The sequence below is a fragment of the Varanus komodoensis genome, unplaced genomic scaffold (assembly GCF_004798865.1).
Source record: "Varanus komodoensis strain SLA01 unplaced genomic scaffold, ASM479886v1 scaffold2, whole genome shotgun sequence".
Lineage (NCBI taxonomy): Eukaryota > Metazoa > Chordata > Lepidosauria > Squamata > Varanidae > Varanus > Varanus komodoensis.
This window is the reverse complement of record NW_025335568.1, coordinates 45,748,920-45,771,565: the sequence shown is the minus strand read 5'-3', so window position 1 is coordinate 45,771,565 and position 22,646 is coordinate 45,748,920. Positions and strand designations below refer to the sequence as shown.

The following is a 22,646-nucleotide window of genomic DNA, read 5'->3' as shown; positions in this document are numbered from 1 at the left end:
GATTTGGTCTATTTATTGTACTGTAGGGAGAGGGCTCATTAGTTTCTTTAATGTTTTATTCATGAGAAAGATGTTCCCTGTGATTCCAGGGCTATTCTACTGATTAGCAGATGCCTTGTGTAGTCTTTCTTGTGTTAGAACTCCCACTCCCCAACTGTATAGGAACATAGGTACAAGCAGATGTTCTGGCACAGGTTGTGTCAGTACAGATATCCATGTAAATGGATAGCTATCTAGATATAGGGATGTGCTAACAATGGGAGGCCGAGTTCATTCAAACTTGATAGACTTCCTGTTTGTTGGCAATCTAATGACTGGGTTCTAAAGGGTTCCGTTTCTAAAATGGGCCAGGGTTTGTGAACTAAAAAAAAAAAAAAAGCCCCATCCTGGGATATTTGTGCATATAGCTCTGGTTGTACAAACTGGAAGCCAGAATCTACACAGTTGTAACGATTTGTGCAAATCACATTAGAACTGCATAGTTATCTGCTTCCAATGTGTGCAAATGGTGTGATTTGTGCACATTTTCTTTTTTCTTCTTCTTTTGTTGTTAACATGCAAACTGTGGCCTGTCTTAGAGACCAAAGTCCAAAAGCTGTCTTGACTTGCACAACAGTGAGTAAGCACCAGTGCAGAACGAATGAAGTGGAATTGGCCGTGGGAGGAGTCATAAAAAAATATTTTACATTTTCACCCTCCCCATCAAATTCCTCAGAAACCTTTCTGGAGATGAGGCTAATATAATACAGACACAAGCAGCGTGACTATACTCCCTTGCAGTAGTATGATATACTGATATTAATGTTTGAAATCAACTACTGTAAACTGAATTACTGACACAGACTTAAGTCTATATTGAATCTTTTTGTGTGAAAGCTGCAGACTGCTAAATAATACAGCAGTTCTGCAAGAAAATTTTGATAATGCTGTAAAATCCACTTAGAGAGTCCTTAACACTAATTTAATTGTGGAATACAAATTGAATGAATGAATGAATGAAAATTATAGCCCATATAGAGTGTTTTGCATATATCGTGTAGAAGCCTAGTGCTCTCCCCATTCTTTGACTAAGAAAAACCTGAATTGGTCACTAAGAAGCAATCTGACCGTTAGTTCTGTCCTATATAAATGTTCGTAAGTTCTGTAGCTAATTATGAGTTACAATGATAAACACTATTAATTCACTGTAAGTTTGCTTTAGCCATCCTGCACTGTCACTATCTACCATTTCCTACCTGAATTTCCTCAACCTATCTGCTAATCCTCTTGAGTTCTTCCGGGCACTTACTAGATTTGTATGAGAATCATGCTGTTATCTCTCTGAAGTATGTGAAGACCTCTGTCCTTTGGCAATTGTAGCTACAGTGGCAGGACCCACATAGCCATTTTATTATAGTTTTGTAAGCACAAACTACAGATTCCAAACCACTACTTCATATTTGGTTCGTGAATCTGTGGGTAAATTTATGCCATTACTCCATCACAAGTACTTCATTAGCTCAGATTTCTCCTTATAGCTTAAGCAAACATGCATTTTTAGAGGTTGAAGGGACAAAGATATATGATTTCTCTACTGCCAAAGAGGGCAATATCTCACAAAACTCCTTCATTTATTTACATTATTATTGTATCACACATGTTGACACTAGAAATCTGGAGCACTTAAGTCACTTTTGATCTAGAAAGCAATTATGTCCTTATTTACAAGTAGCTCCAGCCCAACCCTGTCCATCTTTACTCTCAGATGTGTATGTTTAGGATTGTAGACTGCAAGCATCTGCTTAAACAGGCTCCTGAATAGAAAAGGTCATACTACAATAAATGTGTTGTAGTATTTAAGGCAGCACAAGGTCCACTGATTTCATTGGAGCTATGTGATTAGATAAACAGCATCTGTCATGTTTCCAATGTTATGCAAAAAAAAGCAATTCTTTAAAATTAAGTGCATCCTTTTTAATTAGTGTTTATGTAGCCAATAATCTCTGCAGGCATTCCTGTTAGATGAAGGAAAGGCTGAAAGTGTGTTAGTTTTGGGATTAAGGGATGGCTCTGGCTCTCAATTATACGGATATAAGGAAGACAAAATGAAAGTTTAATTCTAACATTGAACTATGGCGGCTTGTTTTATTTTTTATTTTTTGATTTCTTTTGTAGTTTTATGGCACATACTTTATTTTTTAATACCATGCAAGTCACCCCGGAAAAGCAATGTTTCAGAACAAAATAAAATACACTCTTACGGGCCATTCCCTGTTCGGGTTTTTAAAACACGTCAACATCCCAAACAATAGCAGATATCCCTATCTCGAACTCTGTTATACAACACTATAAACCAGATTTATTTAAAAACTGAACGGACTGAATCGAGTTTTAACACCACAAAGCAGGTTTCCGATACAGCACTCGTTCATGGTAGAATGAGGGTACACGTTCATCATTCAACCATCTTTAAGGGCCGCTGTAATTTAAATAAACGATGGGAGGCTGCAATTCTGAAGACACCTACCCGGGAATAAGTCTTAATGCATGCAAAGGAACGTAACTTTGAGGAGGCATGCACTGGCTCAGGCTGTTTAGGGGTGGGGGGAGAAAAAAGCTTTCGCGCGTGTATATTTGGCAACGGAGTACAACGAGCCCAAATTTAACCCACGGATTGAGCCTGATTCTTTATAGCTGACCTTCGTACACGCAAATACGCTTCGCGTGGGGTACGCATTATTGCAAGGTAGCTGGTCCTGTGGACTACGTAGTCCACAGCGAGGAAAACCAGGTCAGCGCGACCTCTTGAGGAAGGTCCGTCGCCCGTTTCTACTTTTCCACCGCAGAGCGCGGATTCATCCCGCTGCCAGTTTGTCTTTCCCCGCCTGACCTTCCCAACATGGCGGTGCGCTGCCCCATTTAGCCGGGCTGTAGCCGCCTCCCGAACCCCACAGGGGCCTCCTCAGTGGGTGGCGGGGCGGGCCTCGGGGGAGCGTAAAGGCTTGGCTGGTTGGTTCGCTGAGTGACTTTGAGACCGCAGCGCGGAGCGAGCCACTGTGGCCGAGGCAGAGTGAATGAGAGACCGACTGACGCAGGGAGAAAGGGGAGTACAAGAGGCCCGTTGGCCCCATTGAGTGCGCGTCGGCGGCGGCTGCTGACGACAGCAGGCTTGCGAGGAAGGCGGCGTTTGCTGAGCTGAGGGGAGGTTTCGCTCCCCGTCGCCTCAGTCCGCTTCTGGAGAGAGGGAAGAAGTGAGGGGGGCAGGCGGACGGAGGGGCAGCTGCTTAGAGAGCCCCAGCCGCCTCCGCACCTGTCTCTGAGCCCCCGCCCCGCGCCAGCCAGACACCGAGAGAGAGGAGGACGGCGACGGCGAGTGGGTGTTGCCGGCGCCAAGCACCTGGTTGTGCCTCCCCGCCCTCCTATCCTTCCGTCGCCGCTCTCTTTCCTGCATCGGCCGCCTCTCAAGGGAGCCCCGCCGAGGCAGGAGTGGGACCAGTGCGGCGAGGAGGTGGAGGAACAACACAGAGGGCCGGGGAAGCTGCGGGCGGAGCCGCGATCTCTGCGAGAGTCAGCGACATCATACGAGAGAGAGAAACCCCGTTTCGGGAGCGTCGTTGACACAGTCGCTTGGGAGCTTTCCTTAACACACGCTGCGACTCCCCCCGCCCCCCCCCCCACAACTCTTGTGCTGAGGGGAGGCAAAAAAAATTAAACTAAAATTTCCGCTGTTGGACTAGGTGGCGCGAAGAGCCGCGGCGTGAGCGGCAGGATGAACCCCAATGTCACCTATGCGAGCCGCAAGCGGCGGAAACCCGTGCAGAAAATGTAAGTGGGCGGTGGGGAAAAGGGGACGTTTGTGGTAGGGAGGGGAAGGAATGTCAGGGTTAAGACTTCCTCCCCGTATGATCTCGACATCCCCCCATTACTCCGCAAATCTTTTTTGTCTCCTGCTCTCCGCCCCCCCCCCCTTTAACCCTGCAGCACCTCCCCCATTGACCCTGCTGTACTTTTTGCTTCAACCTTGTGCTTGGCTTGCTTGTTCTCTTTAAACCTCCGTCCTTGATCGCACTGCAGTTTGTAATCTTATTTTTTCTGCTTGCCCCCACCTTCTGAGGTTTTGTTAAGTGATTTTGGAGGTGAAGGTAAGGATCGAAGGCCTTAACTTAGCGACGGATCGTGCCTTGTCAACTCATTTTCTCCACCTTGGAAGGAGGAAAAAAAAAACACTTAAAGAAAGAAAGAAAAGAGAAAAGGCCCGAGCTAACAAAATTCTACATGTCCAAAGGTTTTTGGTGGCCTGAGTTGGCCGTTTGCGCAATCTGTGTAGCCCCTCCCTTTCACTCTAGTGACTCTCTGAAATGTTTGTAAATAATTTGTAAGAATCTAAAAGAGAGCCTGTTCAAGCCTGAATATTAAAAGTTTCTTATTGTTAAGTCTTGGTTCGGGACCCTGCTTAATATGCTATTGCATTTTGTAAAAAAGGAATAGATAAGCTGAAGCTTAAGGATTTCTGAATGTGCTAGAAATTCCATTCTCTAGCACCTTCTGTAAGTGTGGTGACAAGCTGTGAGTCTTGTGTGGGAAGGACATTCTGTACATGCACCAAGGCATAAAACGACATATATTGCAGGACTCAATCAGCTATGAAATGTTGTGCATATTAAGCCTTGATTCAGGGCCCTATTTATATCAGGCCCTGATGACCCAGTTAAAGTCAAGCAGCTGATTAAAGTCAGAACAAGGGCTGTGAAGTGGGAGGGGATGAAAGAATGTCTCCAGTCTTTATATCTGTGTGGCTGGTTCTCCTACCAAGATTGGCAGTCAGTAGAGGTGACAGTGCTTTAGCAGTCAGAGCAAGTTTAAAATTGTTATCGAAAGTCTGTGGTAATTGATGTAGTTTCTGGGTTATTTCAGCTGTGGGGCATGGCTTGTGTTGACTAACAGAGATGGCTGGTAGCACATGGGGTGTGTATGTGCAGAAGGCCACATAGTGCTGGCTGCACTTCTGCTACTGCAGTGAGTTTGTAGCTTGTCTGAGGATTAATATTTGCTCTGTACCAGAATGTTGGAAGGCTTGGGTTTATAATGTGCGCCACAGTGATTGTCTTCTCTTCGTAGTATAGAGCATCGTAGGCCAAAATGCCATAGAATTCCAATCTGTGAGGGTTCTTTTAGATTTGTAGGATGTGTGTGTGTTTTGAAGTCTGAATTATGAGGAGGAAATAACTTTTAAAAACCCAGGACATTAAATTTAACCCTTGTTCCTGGTTTTTCTAACCATTCTAACAGTTTCAGTTATTCTACTCAGGCTTTTACAATATTCTTTTCTTTAGTAAAACATTGTACATACTTGTTCTAGGATTTTCGTGTTATCAGTGTTTTGTGCTTTAAAATACGTTATGCTGCATCTATAAGATAAAGAATTATACAGAATGAAAAGGTTGTTTAAAATTAAAATGTGTTTGAATTCTAATTAAAATAATTTAAGGTATGGAAATCTCTAAGATTTTTTATTTTAACTAAAAGTTCATTTTAATGGCTTTTCTATAGGTTGTGTGAATAGCACTTTTCACTAATTTGTGTTTACTGTTCAAGTAGCACTGCTGATAAAATATTTATTCCTTAACACAAAGTAACTGTATTGAGCTCTGTGATATTTCCCAAAGGATTTCAAGAAAGATTAAGTGCAGCAATTTGGGGTCTTTGCTGAGTTGGCAGTTTCAAAGTGTACACCTATGTTTGTTGTAGACTGTGGACTCTCTTAGACTGTATTCTGGATTTTTGTTAGTTTTTAATTGTGTGTTCCTGTTTAAATTTGGAGCATACAGATACAGACAAAAATTCTTTGGCATAGTTGGTAATTGAATTGAATAATGTAGAGCAGAATTAGTCTTCACTCATCCAGTAAATCCACATTGGGCCAGTCAGTGCCTCTCAGCCTAACCTACATCACAGGGTTGTTGTGAGGATAAAATGGAACTTTGCAAGCAGCCTTGTGTTCCTTGCAAGAGGGAAGAAGGCAAGATATAAATGCAGCATGATGATGATAAACGCTTATTCTGTTTTCTGTTATAGATATCAATACTAGAACAATATTTATGGGATAAGAGTAGTTACATAGCTGACTTTGCATTACACAAAAGCTTTCTTTGTGTATTAAGCAGCCTAAGGAGGTATATTATGTACTGGTTTCTAGGCACTATAGAGGAGCAGCACACACCCATTAAAAAATAGCCATGTTCCCTAAGTTTACTTTAGAGGTGACAGTCCTTGGTTATGCAACACTTACTGTTAAGTAATGCTGTAGTTATGCTTCTTGTAAACAACAGTGGACTAGTAGTGTTCAGATAGGTTTTTAAACTCCTGTAGCAATAATACAGGATAGTAATAAAATGGTAACTGGAGAATTCCCCTTTTCTTCCAGAAAACACATAAACTTGTTTAAAATGGGCTGAAATGACTGCTGGCATGTTATGAAATATATAATAGCAGCATACTTTAGTATTTCATGTAAGGAATGCTAAATTTAACACTTACATTTTAGCTTCCTTGTGTTCTCCAAAGGTTCATGTTGAACAGTGTGGGCTTGCAGTGTGGGCTATACTCCTAAAAATAAGTATATTTTCAGCCAAGTCAAGTTTGTAGTCACTTTAATGGTTCATTTTGACATAAGCTGATTCATGAAGAACAATACTTTTTGCTGAATGAAGGATTATATTTAACATACATTTTTTCCTGTGTCGGTTATGTTATATATCAATACTGTATGTACAAGTGGTAGGTGCTTTGAAGGAGAAGTGCTGTTCACGCTGGTTGAAACGTGGAAATATTATATTTCAGGTTGATTTGACAAAGAAAAACATTCCAAATCAGTGTTTCTGATATATAGGCAAAATATTTTTCTTGGGAGGAAAAAGACCCCTTTGAATGCTGATACCAGTGTATATATTGCTTTTGTGGTTTGTTTAGTCTTTCAACAAGTCCTTCATGGAATCATAGCCTACTGTATTATAACATTCTTAAATGGCGTAAAAGATGAACATGAGATTGTACTTCATTAAGAAGATACTTTAAAGAGGGATGGGGAATGTTCTGGTGTTAAAAAAGTGATACAGATACCTCTCCATTAAAAAAAATGTATGTTTATTGCCATGAGTTGAGGTTCAGTACATATTTGGTATTGCTAAATAAGCTTTTTGTCTACTGCTGGCAGACATTGTAGCCTATAATTCTATGAGCACTTACCTGGAAGCCAGCTTCCTTCATTGAAGCTAGTTCCTCTTATTTTGAATAAGCATACATAGGATTGTGTGTAGACTATAATCCTAAACATGCCTATTTGGTGGTAACTTCTTTTGTAAATGGGTCTTCTTATGAGTAAACATTATTATGGTCCCCATTAATGTAACATACCAAGAAAGCTGTTATGTGATCTTTTAGAATCTTGGGGGAATTTTTCCCATTCTAGTAGGTAGTACGAGTCTAGTTGGATAAGGAGAGTTGATGAATTCTATTCTGGTTTATCCTATCTGGCCAGCAGTTTTCTCTAAGTACTCCATGGACTGATGCTAAGGAATACTTCCTTCAGTACAATGCACATGGTCCATCTGTGGTGCTTTGCTCCCTTATGAACAGTAAGAGAAATTGACATTTTTAGGCAGCTTGTTTGCATCCATTATACTTTTTCGGCATTTGTGTTCTTTACATCCATTTTAGTGGCCACTTTTTCCTTCTAAAAAGTATTAAGTGCAGTAAAAAAGAGGAAGAGCTGTTTGGATTTTCTGTCTAGTAAGTACATTCTCAACTTTTTTTGGTCTGAGCCTGGTATGAGGAATGTGCCAGCTTTTCCAGCTTTGATGGGGTGGTGGGGGCAAAATTAGTCATATTTTCACTTCACCATTGTCTTGCTGACATGCTAGAACTGCAGCATTATAGCTGATGAAATAATTCAGTCACCTAAAACTACACTAACTACAGAAACCCAGCATCTGAGCTGAGAAGAGTTCACTTGGAACATAAGATTCTTTAGAATCTGAAAAAGTTGGTTGTTTCTCCTTACTTTCTGTGACTTTATGAACATCATTGCAGGTTCTAGAAATTCGTATCCTGACTATGTTTCTGTTTTTCCCCAGGTTGTCATTTTTGGCCCTCTTTTTTGGCTAAGTATTGAAAGTGTTTATATAGATCTTTTCATTACAGTACTGATACATATAAGTGTATTTAAGATTGCAAATATTTTAGATACTCTATGATAAAAAAAGATACTTAAAGGTTTTTCAGAAAACAATAAGCTATGTGGTGCTGCCAGGTTCTGGAATGCACTTGGACAAAATGTTATTAAACATTTCTATTTAATTACATAAGTTGCTTTTATTTTTTAAAGAAACTGTATCATCTGTTTATGAACTTCATGTATGTGAAAAATGGCTGCTTTAATGTCATATACCATACCTGACTGATAAATGAAAAGGAAGATGTATGTAGCTCTCAAATGTGTTAAAAGATTAGATAAGATTTAGTGACATAACTTGAAATATACACAGAAAACTTAGAGTAGTTGTTATGATGGGAGATGGCCACCTTCATTCCCCCCCTCCCCCGCAGATCAGATGTGGCAATAGATAGAAAAGCTATACAGCCATCTTTTTTCCTTCCACTGAAAACTTTTGAAAACTGAAACGGCCATGATCTTTTAGAATAACAGTTATAGTAGAAAAACACTTTTTGAAAGGTACAATCCATATGAATGGAATACGAGTCTGGCCACATACATGTGAAAATGTGCTTTCCTGTAGCATGTGAAATACTGTGTTTTACATTTGTGTAGAGTCTTCCAAATACATGATTTCTCTCACCCCTTCTTTTTTGAAGTGTAATGTAACATAGGAATAAAATATTAAAGAAATATTATGGAGCAGCTCACAATCCCCATTTAACAAATGCAACCTGTCTATTAGTTGGTAGAAAGACTGGTGTATCTTTCTTAGTGGGAAATAGTATGCATGTATTTGCTTAATTTATACATTGTAATTTAATTTTTTTCTATAGCTTCCTGAACTATCTGTTTACCTATTCATCACAGTGGAATTTAAATTAAAGAAATCCTTAAATTTCAAACTTTATACAGTAATTAAATCTGGAAAGCTTTAACATTGTGTGCAGTTAGGAGTTTCCTGAAGATCTGAAAGAGTGTGCACTGTTCATGGTTCTTATATAAAGTGCCACAGCAAAATAGTAGATTTTAAATATAATTATGTGGACATATACAGCATTTTAATATTTTAAATCTTGTAGTGGTCCAGTAAGTGTAACATGATAGGCATTTTTTCAAGAGAAAGGAATATTCCTGGGTTTCATTGATAATCATGGAGTTCGTTCTTTTTAAAAGCTAGATATTGGGTATAAACTACTGCAGTTACTGAAATGTCCACAGTTTGTTTCTATGTGTTCCATTTATAGCTGACTTTTATTCAGTGTCACTTTCCACCTTTTCCCCCACTATTAGTTTTCATTTGATCATTCTTTTTCAAATGTGAAGAAAGCTGACTCTAAATCTTGAAACACTTAAAGGAGGCAATGACATTTTAAGGCTGCTGTCCTGTATTCTCTTACCTCAGATGGAGTTATAACAGGGCTTAATAGGAGTTACGTATGTGTGAAGAGGCACAGAATTGTGTTGTGAATGTATTGTTTTGTGCCATGATAGCCTTTTGAAATGCAAACTCTGGAGTTTAAAAGGAGAGAAGTTGTTCATTGCACCTAGATTGCAAAATCAGAATTTTAGCTACATTTTTGTTTTCGCCTTGTTTTACTTTCTGTCGTTCAGTAGTAGTTAAAGTTAGAATGTATAACATAACAAGAAGCTACTTTAATCAATCTAAGAAATTTTAGATGCACATTTCAAGCATCATGTGTTGCTGTCTGAGTGGCAAACTGAAAAACCTAGTTGGAGCTGCACGAGAGGTAAACAATGTTAAATTCATTGATAGACTAAGGTTTCTGCAGTTTCTTCATTTTGATCTGTTCCTTTTATGGTTTTTGCTTGACAAACATTTTCCTCATTATCATTTATGTCTGTTGCATGTTTTGAGTACAAACTGAAAAACATAGTTTTCATGATATACCATTCAGCTACTTGTTTTGTAGTAAGTAACTGCCAGTAGGTTTTTTAAATTGCCCATTATTGTAAGTTGGGCTAATGCAATATTTGAAAAAGAGAGAGGATTGACAACATCTGCCATCATATTCCTTATCAAAAAAGAGGTGGGGGAGCAGACAAAGAAGGCTGCACCATTGAGCCACTAAGAGATTATCCCAAAGGTGTTGTGAAGAGCTTTCAGTACAAATTTTTGACAGAATTTTAGGACAAGGGAACTATAAATTTACATAATATCTCATATCAGAAAAAGCAGTCCTGACTTAGATACACTGCTCTTATTATGAGGGTTGTTCACATTTTTTAAAACCCTTAAGAATTTCAAAAACAAATTACATCACTTTTCTACATAGTCAGTTTCCTTTGTGATGCATTTTCCCCAGCGTTATACCAACTTTTTAATGCCATCAGCCAAACATGTTTTTGGTTGACCGCATAGCCACTGATGCACTGCTGCTTTCATATCATCGCATGAAAATCATCTTCCCCTTAAAACTCTGCATCCGTCACATTACTACAGCCATTTTTGAACATTTTAATCCACTCATAGACTCTGAGATAGAATTTTATCCCCATACTGAGCACACGTGCAGAGATGAATTTGTGCTCCTGGCACACCTTCTGCTCACAAAAAGTATATGACAGAACACTGTTCTTCTTTGGTGCAATTTATAAGTTTTGGGGCCATCTTCACAGCCTGACAACTTTTATACTAAACTTCAAGGGCAGCCAGCTTGCCAGACAGACTTGTCACATGACACTCTCAGCCATGACCAATTACTCCTCCCACACTCACCATTTCCAAAGAAAATATAAAAGTGCAGAAACTTTGAAGACCATAAAATATTCCTTTGTTACCTACAGATCCAATTTGATTTGAAAATCCACATATCTTAGATTTTAGCTGCATACGGAACATGCCTAAGAAATGTGTTTGCACAGTAATTATAAAATCAAAAACGAAAAACCATAGACAAAGTAACTGACCTAAGTAAGCTGTTGCGGCTATGTGCCATCAAGTTGCCTTTGACTTATGGCAACCTATTAATGAATGCCCTCCAAAACCAACCTTTGACAGCCCTTCTCAGCTTTTGTAAACTATAAGAGGTGTGGCTTCCTTTATGGATATATTATCTCATATTAGGTATTCTCTTTCTTCTACCTTCAACTTTGACTAGTAGTACTGTCTTTGCTGGTAAGATTCATTGGCTTATGATGTAGCCAGAATACAACAGCTTCTGCTTCATCATTTTTGCTTCCAGGGAATGTTCTGGCTTGATTTAGTCTGGCCCACTTATTCATCTTTTTGTTGGACCAGGATATTTGCAAAGTTCTCCTCCAGCACCTTGTTTTGAACACAACAATTTTTTTTCACTGTCCTGCTTTCACATGCATGCATAGTGATCAGGAATACAATAGCATGGATGATCTTGCCCTTGGCCTTCGATGGATCCTCCTTAATTATTTTTTTCTAGTTACTTCATTTCTTTCCTTTCAAGCCTTTTCTTCAGTCTTCTAATTTCTTGGCTCCTGTCTCCATTTGAATTTGTTCAAAGTATTTGCAATCAAGTTTGTTGAATCTCACTTCTTTAAATTCTCTGATTCAAGTTAAACTTGGTTTCTTCAGAGTGCAGTCCTCTTATAATGATCATATTTTCCTAAACATGGAGGTTTGCAGTCATGAAGAGTGGGAGGAATAGCAGAAGCAGCCTCCATCTCCTTGACCTCCTGCCCTTCATTTTCACGAGGCTTTTTTTTCTTTTTGCTTCTCTAGTCTTCTCACTCCACCACCCAGCCCACTGAAAAAAACATTTCCCCCCTAACTAAGATCATATTCCTAATTTAGGATAATTACAGTCACAGGTTTTTTCCATGGTAGATGCAAGGGGAAGAATGGTATTTTGAGACCCAGTTGTGTGGCCTCCCAGTGTTGGAACTGTGAATTTGAAATATACCTTAATTATGGATATTAATAATTAACCCTTAGCCAAGAGCAACTGTAAGGTTTTCTGGGATAGATGATAAACAGGAATTTCAAATAAGGCTTGGGATATATTATTGGTATGCATTATAATGGCTAGAGTTCCTTGCTAGATTTCCTTGTCTAAAATATTTTTTGATTTTACAAGACTACTAAAGGAATGCTGTATCATTTCAGGAGTGCGCTCAGACTAGCAGAGTTAGCCAATTTAAATTTCAGTTCAGATATTCCCCGCAACTAATTTTGATGAAATCTTTTCTCTCTCAGAATTGTGTGAACTATTGTGTGGGTTTTTTCCATCATACTGTTCATTCTAAGGACTGCCCTGCCAGTGTGTGTGTGTTTCTGACTTTTGTGAACTTTGGTGTGGTTATTTCAAACTGCACTATTAGTGAACCGATGGAATTTTATCTGAAATGAGAGTATCTGATCTACAGCTTAATGGCAAAATTGACTAGGACTTTCTGCACTGGACACATGACTCTTGTGCTTAAATAAGATTAATAGTTTCCAAGAAAGTAAGTTCCCAGTTCAAATTATGATTGTATGATCCAGTTCACAAATTAATCTTTTTGTGTGCAGGTGCCAGTTTTAAAACACAGATGTACTGGCTGCATCTAAGTTTCAAAAATTGTTAATGCAGCTGACTCAACATATTTTGAGGCTGCAGTTGCAATTGACGAAAAACGATGTGTTCAGAGAGAAAATATTAGAACAATACATGGAACCAATTACATAAAATAATTTTATCACCTGTATCAACTTACCTGATTGACTTTTCCTGTAGTTCTTGCCATATGAACTGATGCAACTGAGAAAAGGGCCTTTTTGGTTGTGACATCTCACTTATTCATTCTCCTCAAGGAAGCTTACCTGGTATCTATATTTGTGTTTCCAGTACTGGTGAATAGTTTTATTTTCCTACAATCTAGGCTTTTGATATCTGATGGACATCTATGAATGTTTATTTGATCTTCTCATCTATAAACTGATCACTGTTCTTATTGTCCTTTTCAGTTTAATTTCATTTTGCTTTTTGTTTTGTGACCCATGCTGTTTATTTCCTGAAAAGCTGTATTCAGATTTATAAAATTAAAAAAAAAAATAAAGTATGCCTTTTTTGTGAATCGACTTAAAGTCCTAGAATAACTTTATTCTATTTCTTTTAAACATTGAAATTATTAGTTACTTGGAAGTTGCTAAAATCCCAGACTTAGAGAAGGAGGTCACAACAGCCTCTGGTTTTCTCCTACCACTTTTTAAATCAGATTTTTAAATGCTTGAAGATGCAGCTCCTCAATACAAGTGACAGAACTATTAAAGCAATGCAAAAAATCGTATTCTCTCTAAGCCCAGATAAGCTTTTATTAATGTGTTTAAATATGTATGTATTCTAAAATGTGACCTTAGACTGTCTTCCATTAATATGGCAGAGTGAAGCCTTCCCCTCCTGAAGGAGCCAAATCTAATCCATCGAAGAGGCATAGAGATCGATTGAATGCAGAATTGGATCGCCTGGCTGGTCTTTTGCCATTCCCTCAGGATGTTATTGCCAAGCTGGATAAATTATCTGTGCTTAGGCTCAGCGTTAGTTACCTGAGAGCCAAAAGTTTCTTTGATGGTAAGAAATTGCAGTTTATCTTCCTTACTCGCTATAAAATGAATGTTCTCTTATGAGTTGGGAGTTCAAAGCTAAAGTACTGAAACTCAAGTATGGCTGTAAGAATAAAAATAAGATGCATTTCTTTTGAAAGAGGTTTGCATTTTGAAGTGAATTAACAAATCTTCAGAATTCTCTCTTGAAATGCCTTTGGAGTCCTATCATCCCACATCATTTTTCCTCTTTCTTATGAATGTTTTCTGTGGTTGCTTGTGTGATGTTGGGAATAAAAATAAGCCTTAATTTCTGACTACAAGGAGCTTGGAGTGAATGGTGTGCATGAATCAATCATAATTTTAGTGTTATTGAACACCACTGAACACCTGAGATGGGAAAAATGTGGCTACTATTATTATATCTACTGGATGTACTAAGTTGCCTTGCAGCAACCAAGATCTAGTTGTCCAATTGTAAGGCCCAATTTATTTTCATCTGAAACATGTCAATAAACATAACTATTCTGAATGGTACACATTGCAATAAGTTTTTTGAAAGACTAGTGGAGCTTGAGGGAAAGAAGAAACCATATATTTTTATGGTTTTAGTTACAGTAAAACTCAAAAGCAAACACATTTGGGGGATATTATTTCCTGTAATTAACTCCTTCAATAACTCTTACAAAAAGTGGAAGCTGTAGTTCATATACTCTGGCTTAAATATTGGATCCCATACTTAGTGTTCCTATTTGGCATTGAGAATTTCTATGTACTCATTGTAACCCTAGTCTAGAATATACCACCCGGAAAGCTTGCAGTGACCAATATATTGCTTCTCAAATCATGTTATACTTAAACTCACAGTCCAATGAATGTGTAATTTCTAGCTGAAGTAGATATCTATATTTCACTCTGGAACAGAACTTCATATTTACAGTGAGCTCTGTAGGATGCATTTGTTAGCCATGTGATAGCATAATGAAGTCCTGTGTTCATTATGCTGTCCATTTGTATTGTTGCAATGTTTCCATATGTTACATTTAGGCTTGCTTGATTTTAATGCATCATACAGATTCTGAGATTAAATTGCCAAAAATCTAATCCCAGGCATGTCTACTTAGAAGTGAATCCTATTGATTTCAGTAGGATTTACTCTCAGCTAAGTGGGTGTTAAATTAGTTTCATTAACTGTTAGTGTATCAGAAGTATGAGGGCAGAAGTTAAGAAAGCTAGGAAGAATATTTAATAGAACACTTTTAGAATTACTACAGATTAAAAGAGAACACCTTTCTATGGAAAAAAGCGATTGTCATGCATAGTTTTGTTTATACCTTTTCAAATCCCTAAAGATAAAGGTAGCGTAACACAGTAATTGTGGAGTAACAGGACTCCCTCTAGCTTATATTTTGTATTATAATTTACACAAACTTGACCTTTTTGATCATAGACTAAGTAGTGTCAGAAGGAGCCAGGAACGTCAACAAGTCCAACCCCCTGCTGGTACAAGGTACCAATTGCACAATCCCACTCAGTTAACTGTTTCTCTTCTTGAAAGTTTCTAGTGTGGAAGAGTACACAACCTTTCTTGGCAACTGGTTCCACTGTCATATTGTTCTGTGGGGTACTTTTATACCTTCTAAAATGGGTGCAAACAGGAAAAGGTTTAGTATAGAATTTAGTAAGAATCTTAGCTAGAACTTCCAGCATATAGAGTTCAGTTCTATTAAGGGAAAGCTTTGCTGTGATCTTTTTAAAGTTAGTAGGCCAAAGTATTGTTATACAAATGTTCTTGTTTTGTATTGCTCTGGGAAGAATTAAACCTTAAGTTACCTGTACTTGTTGATAACTGAAAGCTGTTCTTACCTTGATTGAAAACTTCCGAGGAAGAACTTTAGCTAAAACAAAGGCTTTTCATGTGCACCATTTTTCTTGTCTGAGGTGCTATTATCTAGGCTCAAAAATGACCCCCTAATGCTACTAGTGCTATACTTTTGTCAATGCACAGCTAGCGGGCTGCGGGATCCAAATAGAGCTCCCACCTTAGAGCTGAAGATCCTCATTCAGATCCTCCTCCTCTGTCACAGCCAGTGTGGAAAGAACCTCAGATAGAGAAAGTAAAGGGGGTACTCCAGAAAGCAGGGACAGGGAGGACAGTGGCACTATCAGGATATGGATGACAAACTTGATGGTGCTCCAGTTCCTTTCCAGAACAGCTAAAAGCAACCATTTAGTTGAATTGCAAAGTGGGAATGCAGAAATCACCTCTGTACTGGATGCTTTAAGCTTCTGAGTTTGGAAATTGACAAACATCAAGGGCACAGTCATCCTTAGTGAACCTCAGAACAGAAGGACAAATAGTTAAAGCAGTGGATGTGTATTTTCACAAGCAATATTCCAGGAAAGCTTGCTAAAAGAAAAAATGTGTTTACTGTTTACCTACAAATAAACAGAGGTGGAGCCATGCATATTTTTTTGAGAAGCTGCTTAAGCTTTGATGCAGCATGATTAATTTGTTCCATCCAGTTGCCAGACTTCCAGTTGAAGGACATGGAACAGGACTTCAGAAGTAAGGCAGTGATTTCAGCCGTGCTCTTGTTGGGATGAAGTAATAACTTAAGTATTCTTATACTGAAATGTTTAGGGATTTAAAGACCAAAGCCAGCATTCAGCTCTGAAACAAATGGGTGACTAGTGAAGGATTGATGTGATATGATCCTGTCTTCTAGCTTCAGTTGCAACCTTGGCAGTTGGAATTCACTTAGAAGGACATTTAAAAACTGACAAAAGTAGAGCCTGATGTTAGGATATTCCAAACATCTCTCTTGTTTTGAATATAGTTCATTTATCTTTTTGTTTTGTTTTGTTTTTTAAGAAAGATGACATGAACCTGCTTTACTATAGTAAAATGACTGGTTAATGTTAAATGGATCTTTTTAAATGTACACCTAAGCATTCTACTGTTAGGATGTTTTGTTTTGTTTTTTCAAATGAAACTGTTATGGAATCTTGCCAATATCTGTAAAATATGATGAAAGCTATAATATTTTGAAATATAGTTGTGCCAGAATGAATAAACTGACTAGAACAGAATTCTACAAGCTGATTGTAAAACACAGTAAATGTTTCTTAAGTGCCTTGAACTTCTTGTAGGAAAACAGGGTGGCCAATACATTTGTTCAGTTTGTTTATTGATTTGATTTTTTCTATAGTTTCATTCATTAAAAAATCATAAGGATTTACACAGTTTATTTTTAAAAAATCAACAGTAAAACAACTCCTTAATGCCACTACTTGCTACTAAAATTAAAATACCAATTAACACTTAAAATCTGGATATAAATAAAAAGGGTTTAGCCTGCCCCCCAATAAACAGTTTTTTCACCGGGCACACCTCTCTGAGGAGCAAGTTCCATAATTGGGGTGCTGTAGCAGAAAAGACTGCACCATGGCATTTGTGTCATGGAGCTCTACAGGGCTCTATTCTGTTCCCCATGCTCTTTAAGATCTACATGAAACCACTGGACAAGGTCATCCAGAGATATGGGCTGAAATGTCATTGGTATGCTGGTGATACTCAGCGCTACCTTTCATTTTCATCTAATTCAGGTGAGGGCACAACTGTCCTAAACTTGGTAATGTACTGGATGAGGGCCAATAAACTGGAGCTCAATCCAGACAAGACAAAAGTTCTGTTGGTGAGCAGTGCATTTTTCCAACTGGGAAATTTTCAACCAATCCTGGATGGGGTTGCACTCCTCTAAAGGATAAGTTTCATAGTTTGGGGCTATTCCTGGATCTTGAGCTTTCACTTGCCTCTCAGGTGGCCTTGGTGGCCAGGAACACCTTCTATCAGCTTAGGCCAATTTTCCAGCTACACTTCTACTTGGACAAGTATAGACTTGCCACAGTTATCCACACGCTGATAACCTCTCGCCTGGATTACTGTAATACACTCTACATTGGGCTGCCTTTAAAGGCAGTCTGGCTCTTCAGTTAATCCAAAACAGAGCAGCATGGTTACTAACTAGAACCAGCCCTAGAGAATGCATTATGCCAGTCCTCCACCAGTTGCATTCATTCATTCATTCATTCATTCATTCATTTAAAGCTTTTGTATGGCGTCTTATTATACAAGATCTCAGGATGGCTTATTTTTGCTGCCTCTTCTTGCCCAGGCTCAATTCAAAGTGCTCATGCTAACATATAAAGCCTTAAAGGACTTGGGACCAGAATATCTAAAGGATAGCCTCCTTATATTCCTACCAGACCACTCAGGTCATCAGTGGAGGCCCTCCATCAACCCCCTACCTCAAATGAGGTGAGGGGGAAATTGGCAAGGAAAAGGGCCTTCTCAGTCATCTCACCTCACCTTTGGAATTCTCTTCCAAGGAAAGGTGTGACTGGCACCCAATTTATGTTGCTTTCAGTGCCAAGTTAATACTTTATTTTATTGATTATCTGTTTTTAGATTAGACTATTGGTTTGCTACTGGTTTACTGTTTTATTGGTTATTGTTTTTGGTTATATTGTGTTTTCCTCCTGTCTCCTATGTATGTGGTTGTATTTCTCTTATATTTTAATTTTACTGTTTTATGGGGGCTTTTTATATGACTACTTACTTTTATCTGTATTTTATACATATTTATATTACACTGTGAGCTGCCCAGAGAGCCTTTGGCTATGGGTCGGCATGCAAATGAGATAAATAAATAAAATGTAGAGTATATAATTAATTTGAGGATATAATCATACAATATATTATATAATATGTGAAAGAGAAGAATGACAAGTAAAATTTATAACATTACTAGGAAGGGAGGACCGATATGATCCTCTTAAAGAATCCTGGGAATAGATTTAAGAAGAAATATTAGTAATGAAGAATGGAATAATATCTGGGATGAGAGAATTTTAAAATGAATGTCAATTTTTTTAAAACTTTTATAAATTAGTTTGGAAATAGTACTTGACTCCAATTAAATTGAATTTCATGAATATTCTATTGTATGTTGGAGAGGTAACCTGGAAGTGGGTACATATTTCCATATGTGGTGGGAGTTTAAATACATAAGTTTTGGCAAATGGTTTTTAAATAAATTAGTAAAATATTGAATCTAAACATTGGACTAGTATTATTGTCACTGTGTAGAGAATGAGTGGGACAAAATATTAAAGAATTTATGACAAATTTACTAACAGCAGTAAGATTAATAACAGCACGGAATTGGAAAGTAAAAGGTGTTTATCAAATGATAGCTATATTCCAAACTTTATTATACCAATGGCAAGTTAACTTGTGATATTAAGTGGAACTTGTACGTAAAAATAATTTTGAACATATTTGGAGACTGTTTATTGAATATGTTTTAATAAAGGGAAAGAGATGTGAGTCATCACAAGATTCAGAAATGGAACAATCCAAATGAATGACTTTACATTAAGTAGCATATCTGTTGGTCCTGGTGGAGGTAGCACTGTTACTATTGTATTGTTCAATTATATCATCATTGCTATATTATTTGTATTGTTTTATAGTGTAAACTATGAGTTTTGTTAAAATAAAATTCAATTCTAAAAAGTGGGGGAAAGAATGCAATTCTGTGCATGCTTACACAATTCCCAGCATTCCCCAGCTAGAGAACCTCAGGTTTGGGGCAGTGTTGTGGAATATTGGGTGTTGTGGATTTTTTTTCAGTCTAAACGTTCATCCTGACTTTCCTGGTTTGCTGATTAGTTTTAGTACTCAGCCTCTGTCAGCTACTTCGATGTCCAAACTGGTTGCAGATTTATGTTTTATTGCAGACCTGCATGTGTCCTGCCTTTGTTGAATTGGGCTCAGAATTAGGGGCAATCCAAAAACAAGTTGATGCAGGAAGTCCCCTACATATGAACTTTCAAGTTGCAAACTCTGGAAGATGAGAATGTGCTTTTTTGTACTTTACTGTAATAACAGAGAGAGACGAATCCAACAAAGTGTAACACAGTTCATGCCAACCTAATAGTAACATCATATGAGGAAGAACCCATCAGACAACACAGGTGCACTTCTGCACTGTCACATACTTGGAAGTATAACTTCTGGAAGTCCTCCAGTGTCGTTATAAACCTATTACAGTACTATATAGCTGATTGTGTTAGTTGGGTATTTAGGCTAACTTTGTTTGGCTTATGAACAAATTGGACTTATGAATGTGCTCTTGGGACAGAACTTGTTTGTGTGTAGGGGGGTTCCTGTAAACAGGCAGTGGTAAAAGGTATAGTTTTGCCAGACAAAAAAGGAGAATTACAGAAGGGTCTGAAGAGTAACCAAGGTCAATACACAGGTATGCAGTCAAATACGATATATGTCCAAGAAACAGAGTCATGCACGAAAAATCAAAAATCAATCCTGACTCAAGATCAGAACTACAATGGTATACGTAGTATTCATAAAAGATGTTATTTCATATTATGGCTAGACTTATGGCTAGACTTATGCTCCCAAGGAGTTCCTTCTTGAGTTTTTTTCTTGAAAGAAGCCCTGTTGTGCCAGTATTTTCAAGGATAGTTCAAACATAGTTCCATGATCTCCATCTCACTGGTGAAACTCTACCTGTGGAGTCAGAACCATGGTGATATTTAGTAATAGTCCAAGCTCTTCCAGATCCCCTGCTTTTGGGTGCTTTCTGAGAGCTCTAGCTATTCTTCACAGGATTCATTCAGTGAGGGCAAGACAAAGTGGGAGAAAAACAGGATGTAGGAAGGTGTTACAAGAGCAAATGAAATTGAGAAAAGAGACTCAGTGACCACCATTGCTGCATTGTAAATTGTACCTTTCAATCCCTGATTACTGAACAAAAAGTAGTGTCTGTAGTTTGAGAAAAACAAGGAATATGTAGTTTTTGGTCAATTTATATTATTTTCCACTTAAAATGGTTTTCAAGATGGTAACAATAATAAAATGAAGATTAAACAGATCATTCCTTATATATGATGTAAAAATACATGAAAAATACAGCAATAACTGTATAACCATAAAATAGTTCATAGAAGAGAGTATTTAGGAACTGTTTATGCATAATTCCAAGCCTCAAGAATGAGCTTCCTCCCCCACACCTCAATCTTCTGTTCATGTGTGGTAACTAAGAACTTCTGTTCCTGGTTTGTCATTTGATCCAAACAGGCAGGCGGAGTGGATTTGATTTAAATCACAGTCAGTAAAACTAGATCCGGGGGGGGGGGGGATTTACATAGTTTTCATGTGTGCCAGCCTTACCTGTAGGTTCTCTGATTTCTGTTTCTCTCTACTGCATGATTCTGTGTTGGATTTCCCAACCTATGGATTTTCCAACTTTTCCCAATCTATTGATCCCCTTCTTTGCTGGACCACAAATCATATCATCCCCAGGGAACATGGCAGTGTAGTCACCCATGCCTGTAGTTCTAAGCATAACAGCCAAAGCATTTAGCATTTGAAGGATTTAAGTCTGAAACAGTAATTCAGTAAGCAGTAGTAAACCCCTGAAAAATAGCAGTAGGGGCTAGACAGAGCTAGATGGGGCTGAGTTTGGAAGGAAAAACTTCTGAAGAAGTTGGGATGTATTAAAATTTTCCTTTTAATGTGGGTTGTGTCATTCCTAGATGTTTGAATGTGCAGTTCGCATGCCTGCTGTATAAAATATCCAGTGAAATGAGCAAACACAAACCTAATGCCGGTGAGCTGACTTTCCACTCTTCAGCATCAGTGCAAAGTTGTGAATGTGAGCTGGCTGCTCACCTTTCTTTTGAGTACATCCCCACCCTGTACAGATGTGACTCCAACCAATTCCAGTATGCTCTACTTCTGTTGCCTACAGTGCAGTGACAACTTTTTTTCAAAATGCAACAAATGAGGTTATGAAGGTGTGCACTGGGCTGGGAGCCATGTACTTTCCTCCTTTACTTGTTTTCTTTCCCTGTTCTGTCTAATTGTGATATTGCATAATAGAGTAAATATAGGATGAATAAAAGGAAAGGGAAGATAATTTTGTCAATGAAGCATGTTCTTCTACTGCATATGACCTAATGAAAGCATATGTATCATGCTGAACTTTAAAATATCTGAAATGTAAAAATGAATATTGTAATTCACTTTGATTTAATGAGTAGTCCCTTGTTAACAGTTTGCTGAAGTAAAGGGAAATGCTACATGAATAACAGGATACAAACTAGGGGTGTGTACATTCCTGAGGAAAGTAAAATGTAAATGTGCAATCATATGATCACATTTGAAAGGAAGCTTAAGTTTTTGCTGTAACAATAGATTTTTCCCCCAAAGAAAACACTTAGATTTTTCCAAGTTTAAATAATCCAGTTAGGAAGTTGGTTGGTCAGACACAGCAGATTTAATTCAGAAGTTTCAATATAGAATGTGTAAACATTGAAGCAATTTTCTTTTAAACAGATTAAATATAACTTTTAAAATGGGATCAGCTGCATTTGTAATAATACAGCAACCCTTAAACAGCTGAATTAAGTGTCATTTGCATATTGGAGATTCTCCAATACCCAAAAACACTTAAGTATGGCATTTTTATATGTCTTTCTATATTTGTAACATATCTTTACAAAGAAATACTTTAATTTCTTTTAAAAAGTCTTCAAGGAAGACTTTTAAAGGAGTAAACTCTACTGGAATATGACTAATTAGGGGAATTAGGCTCAAATGTGTGCTTTAGGAGCAGTTTCCCAGTGCAACCCTAGTTTTCTTCCAGTGGAAAACAGGCTGCTACCTGTAGGCCAAGCTAGTATGATACATGATATAAAACTTGCCTAGTTACATGGTATATGTCTTTTGAGGTGGAAGGGGAAGGAAGATGGAATTGCATTAATACTGGAGAAGGAAAAAGGGATAAAAAGAGAAAATATATTGCTAGTCCTGTGTTGCTCAGTATGGAATTGGAGAAAGCAGCTGTG

The 22,646-nt window shown here is 38.0% G+C and overlaps 1 protein-coding gene across 1 annotated transcript in view; it reads left to right on the top strand.

The window, feature by feature from the left end:
* Window positions 1-3,214: 3,214 nt before the first annotated feature.
* AHR (aryl hydrocarbon receptor) overlaps window positions 3,215-22,646 on the top strand; it is a 66,537-nt gene continuing 47,105 nt past the window's right edge. Inside the window, exons 1-2 of the mRNA XM_044428560.1 lie at window positions 3,215-3,804; window positions 13,550-13,737. Coding sequence (XP_044284495.1) covers window positions 3,749-3,804; window positions 13,550-13,737 — 244 coding nt within the window. The 5' untranslated portion in view covers window positions 3,215-3,748. The remainder of the gene's footprint in view (window positions 3,805-13,549; window positions 13,738-22,646) is intronic.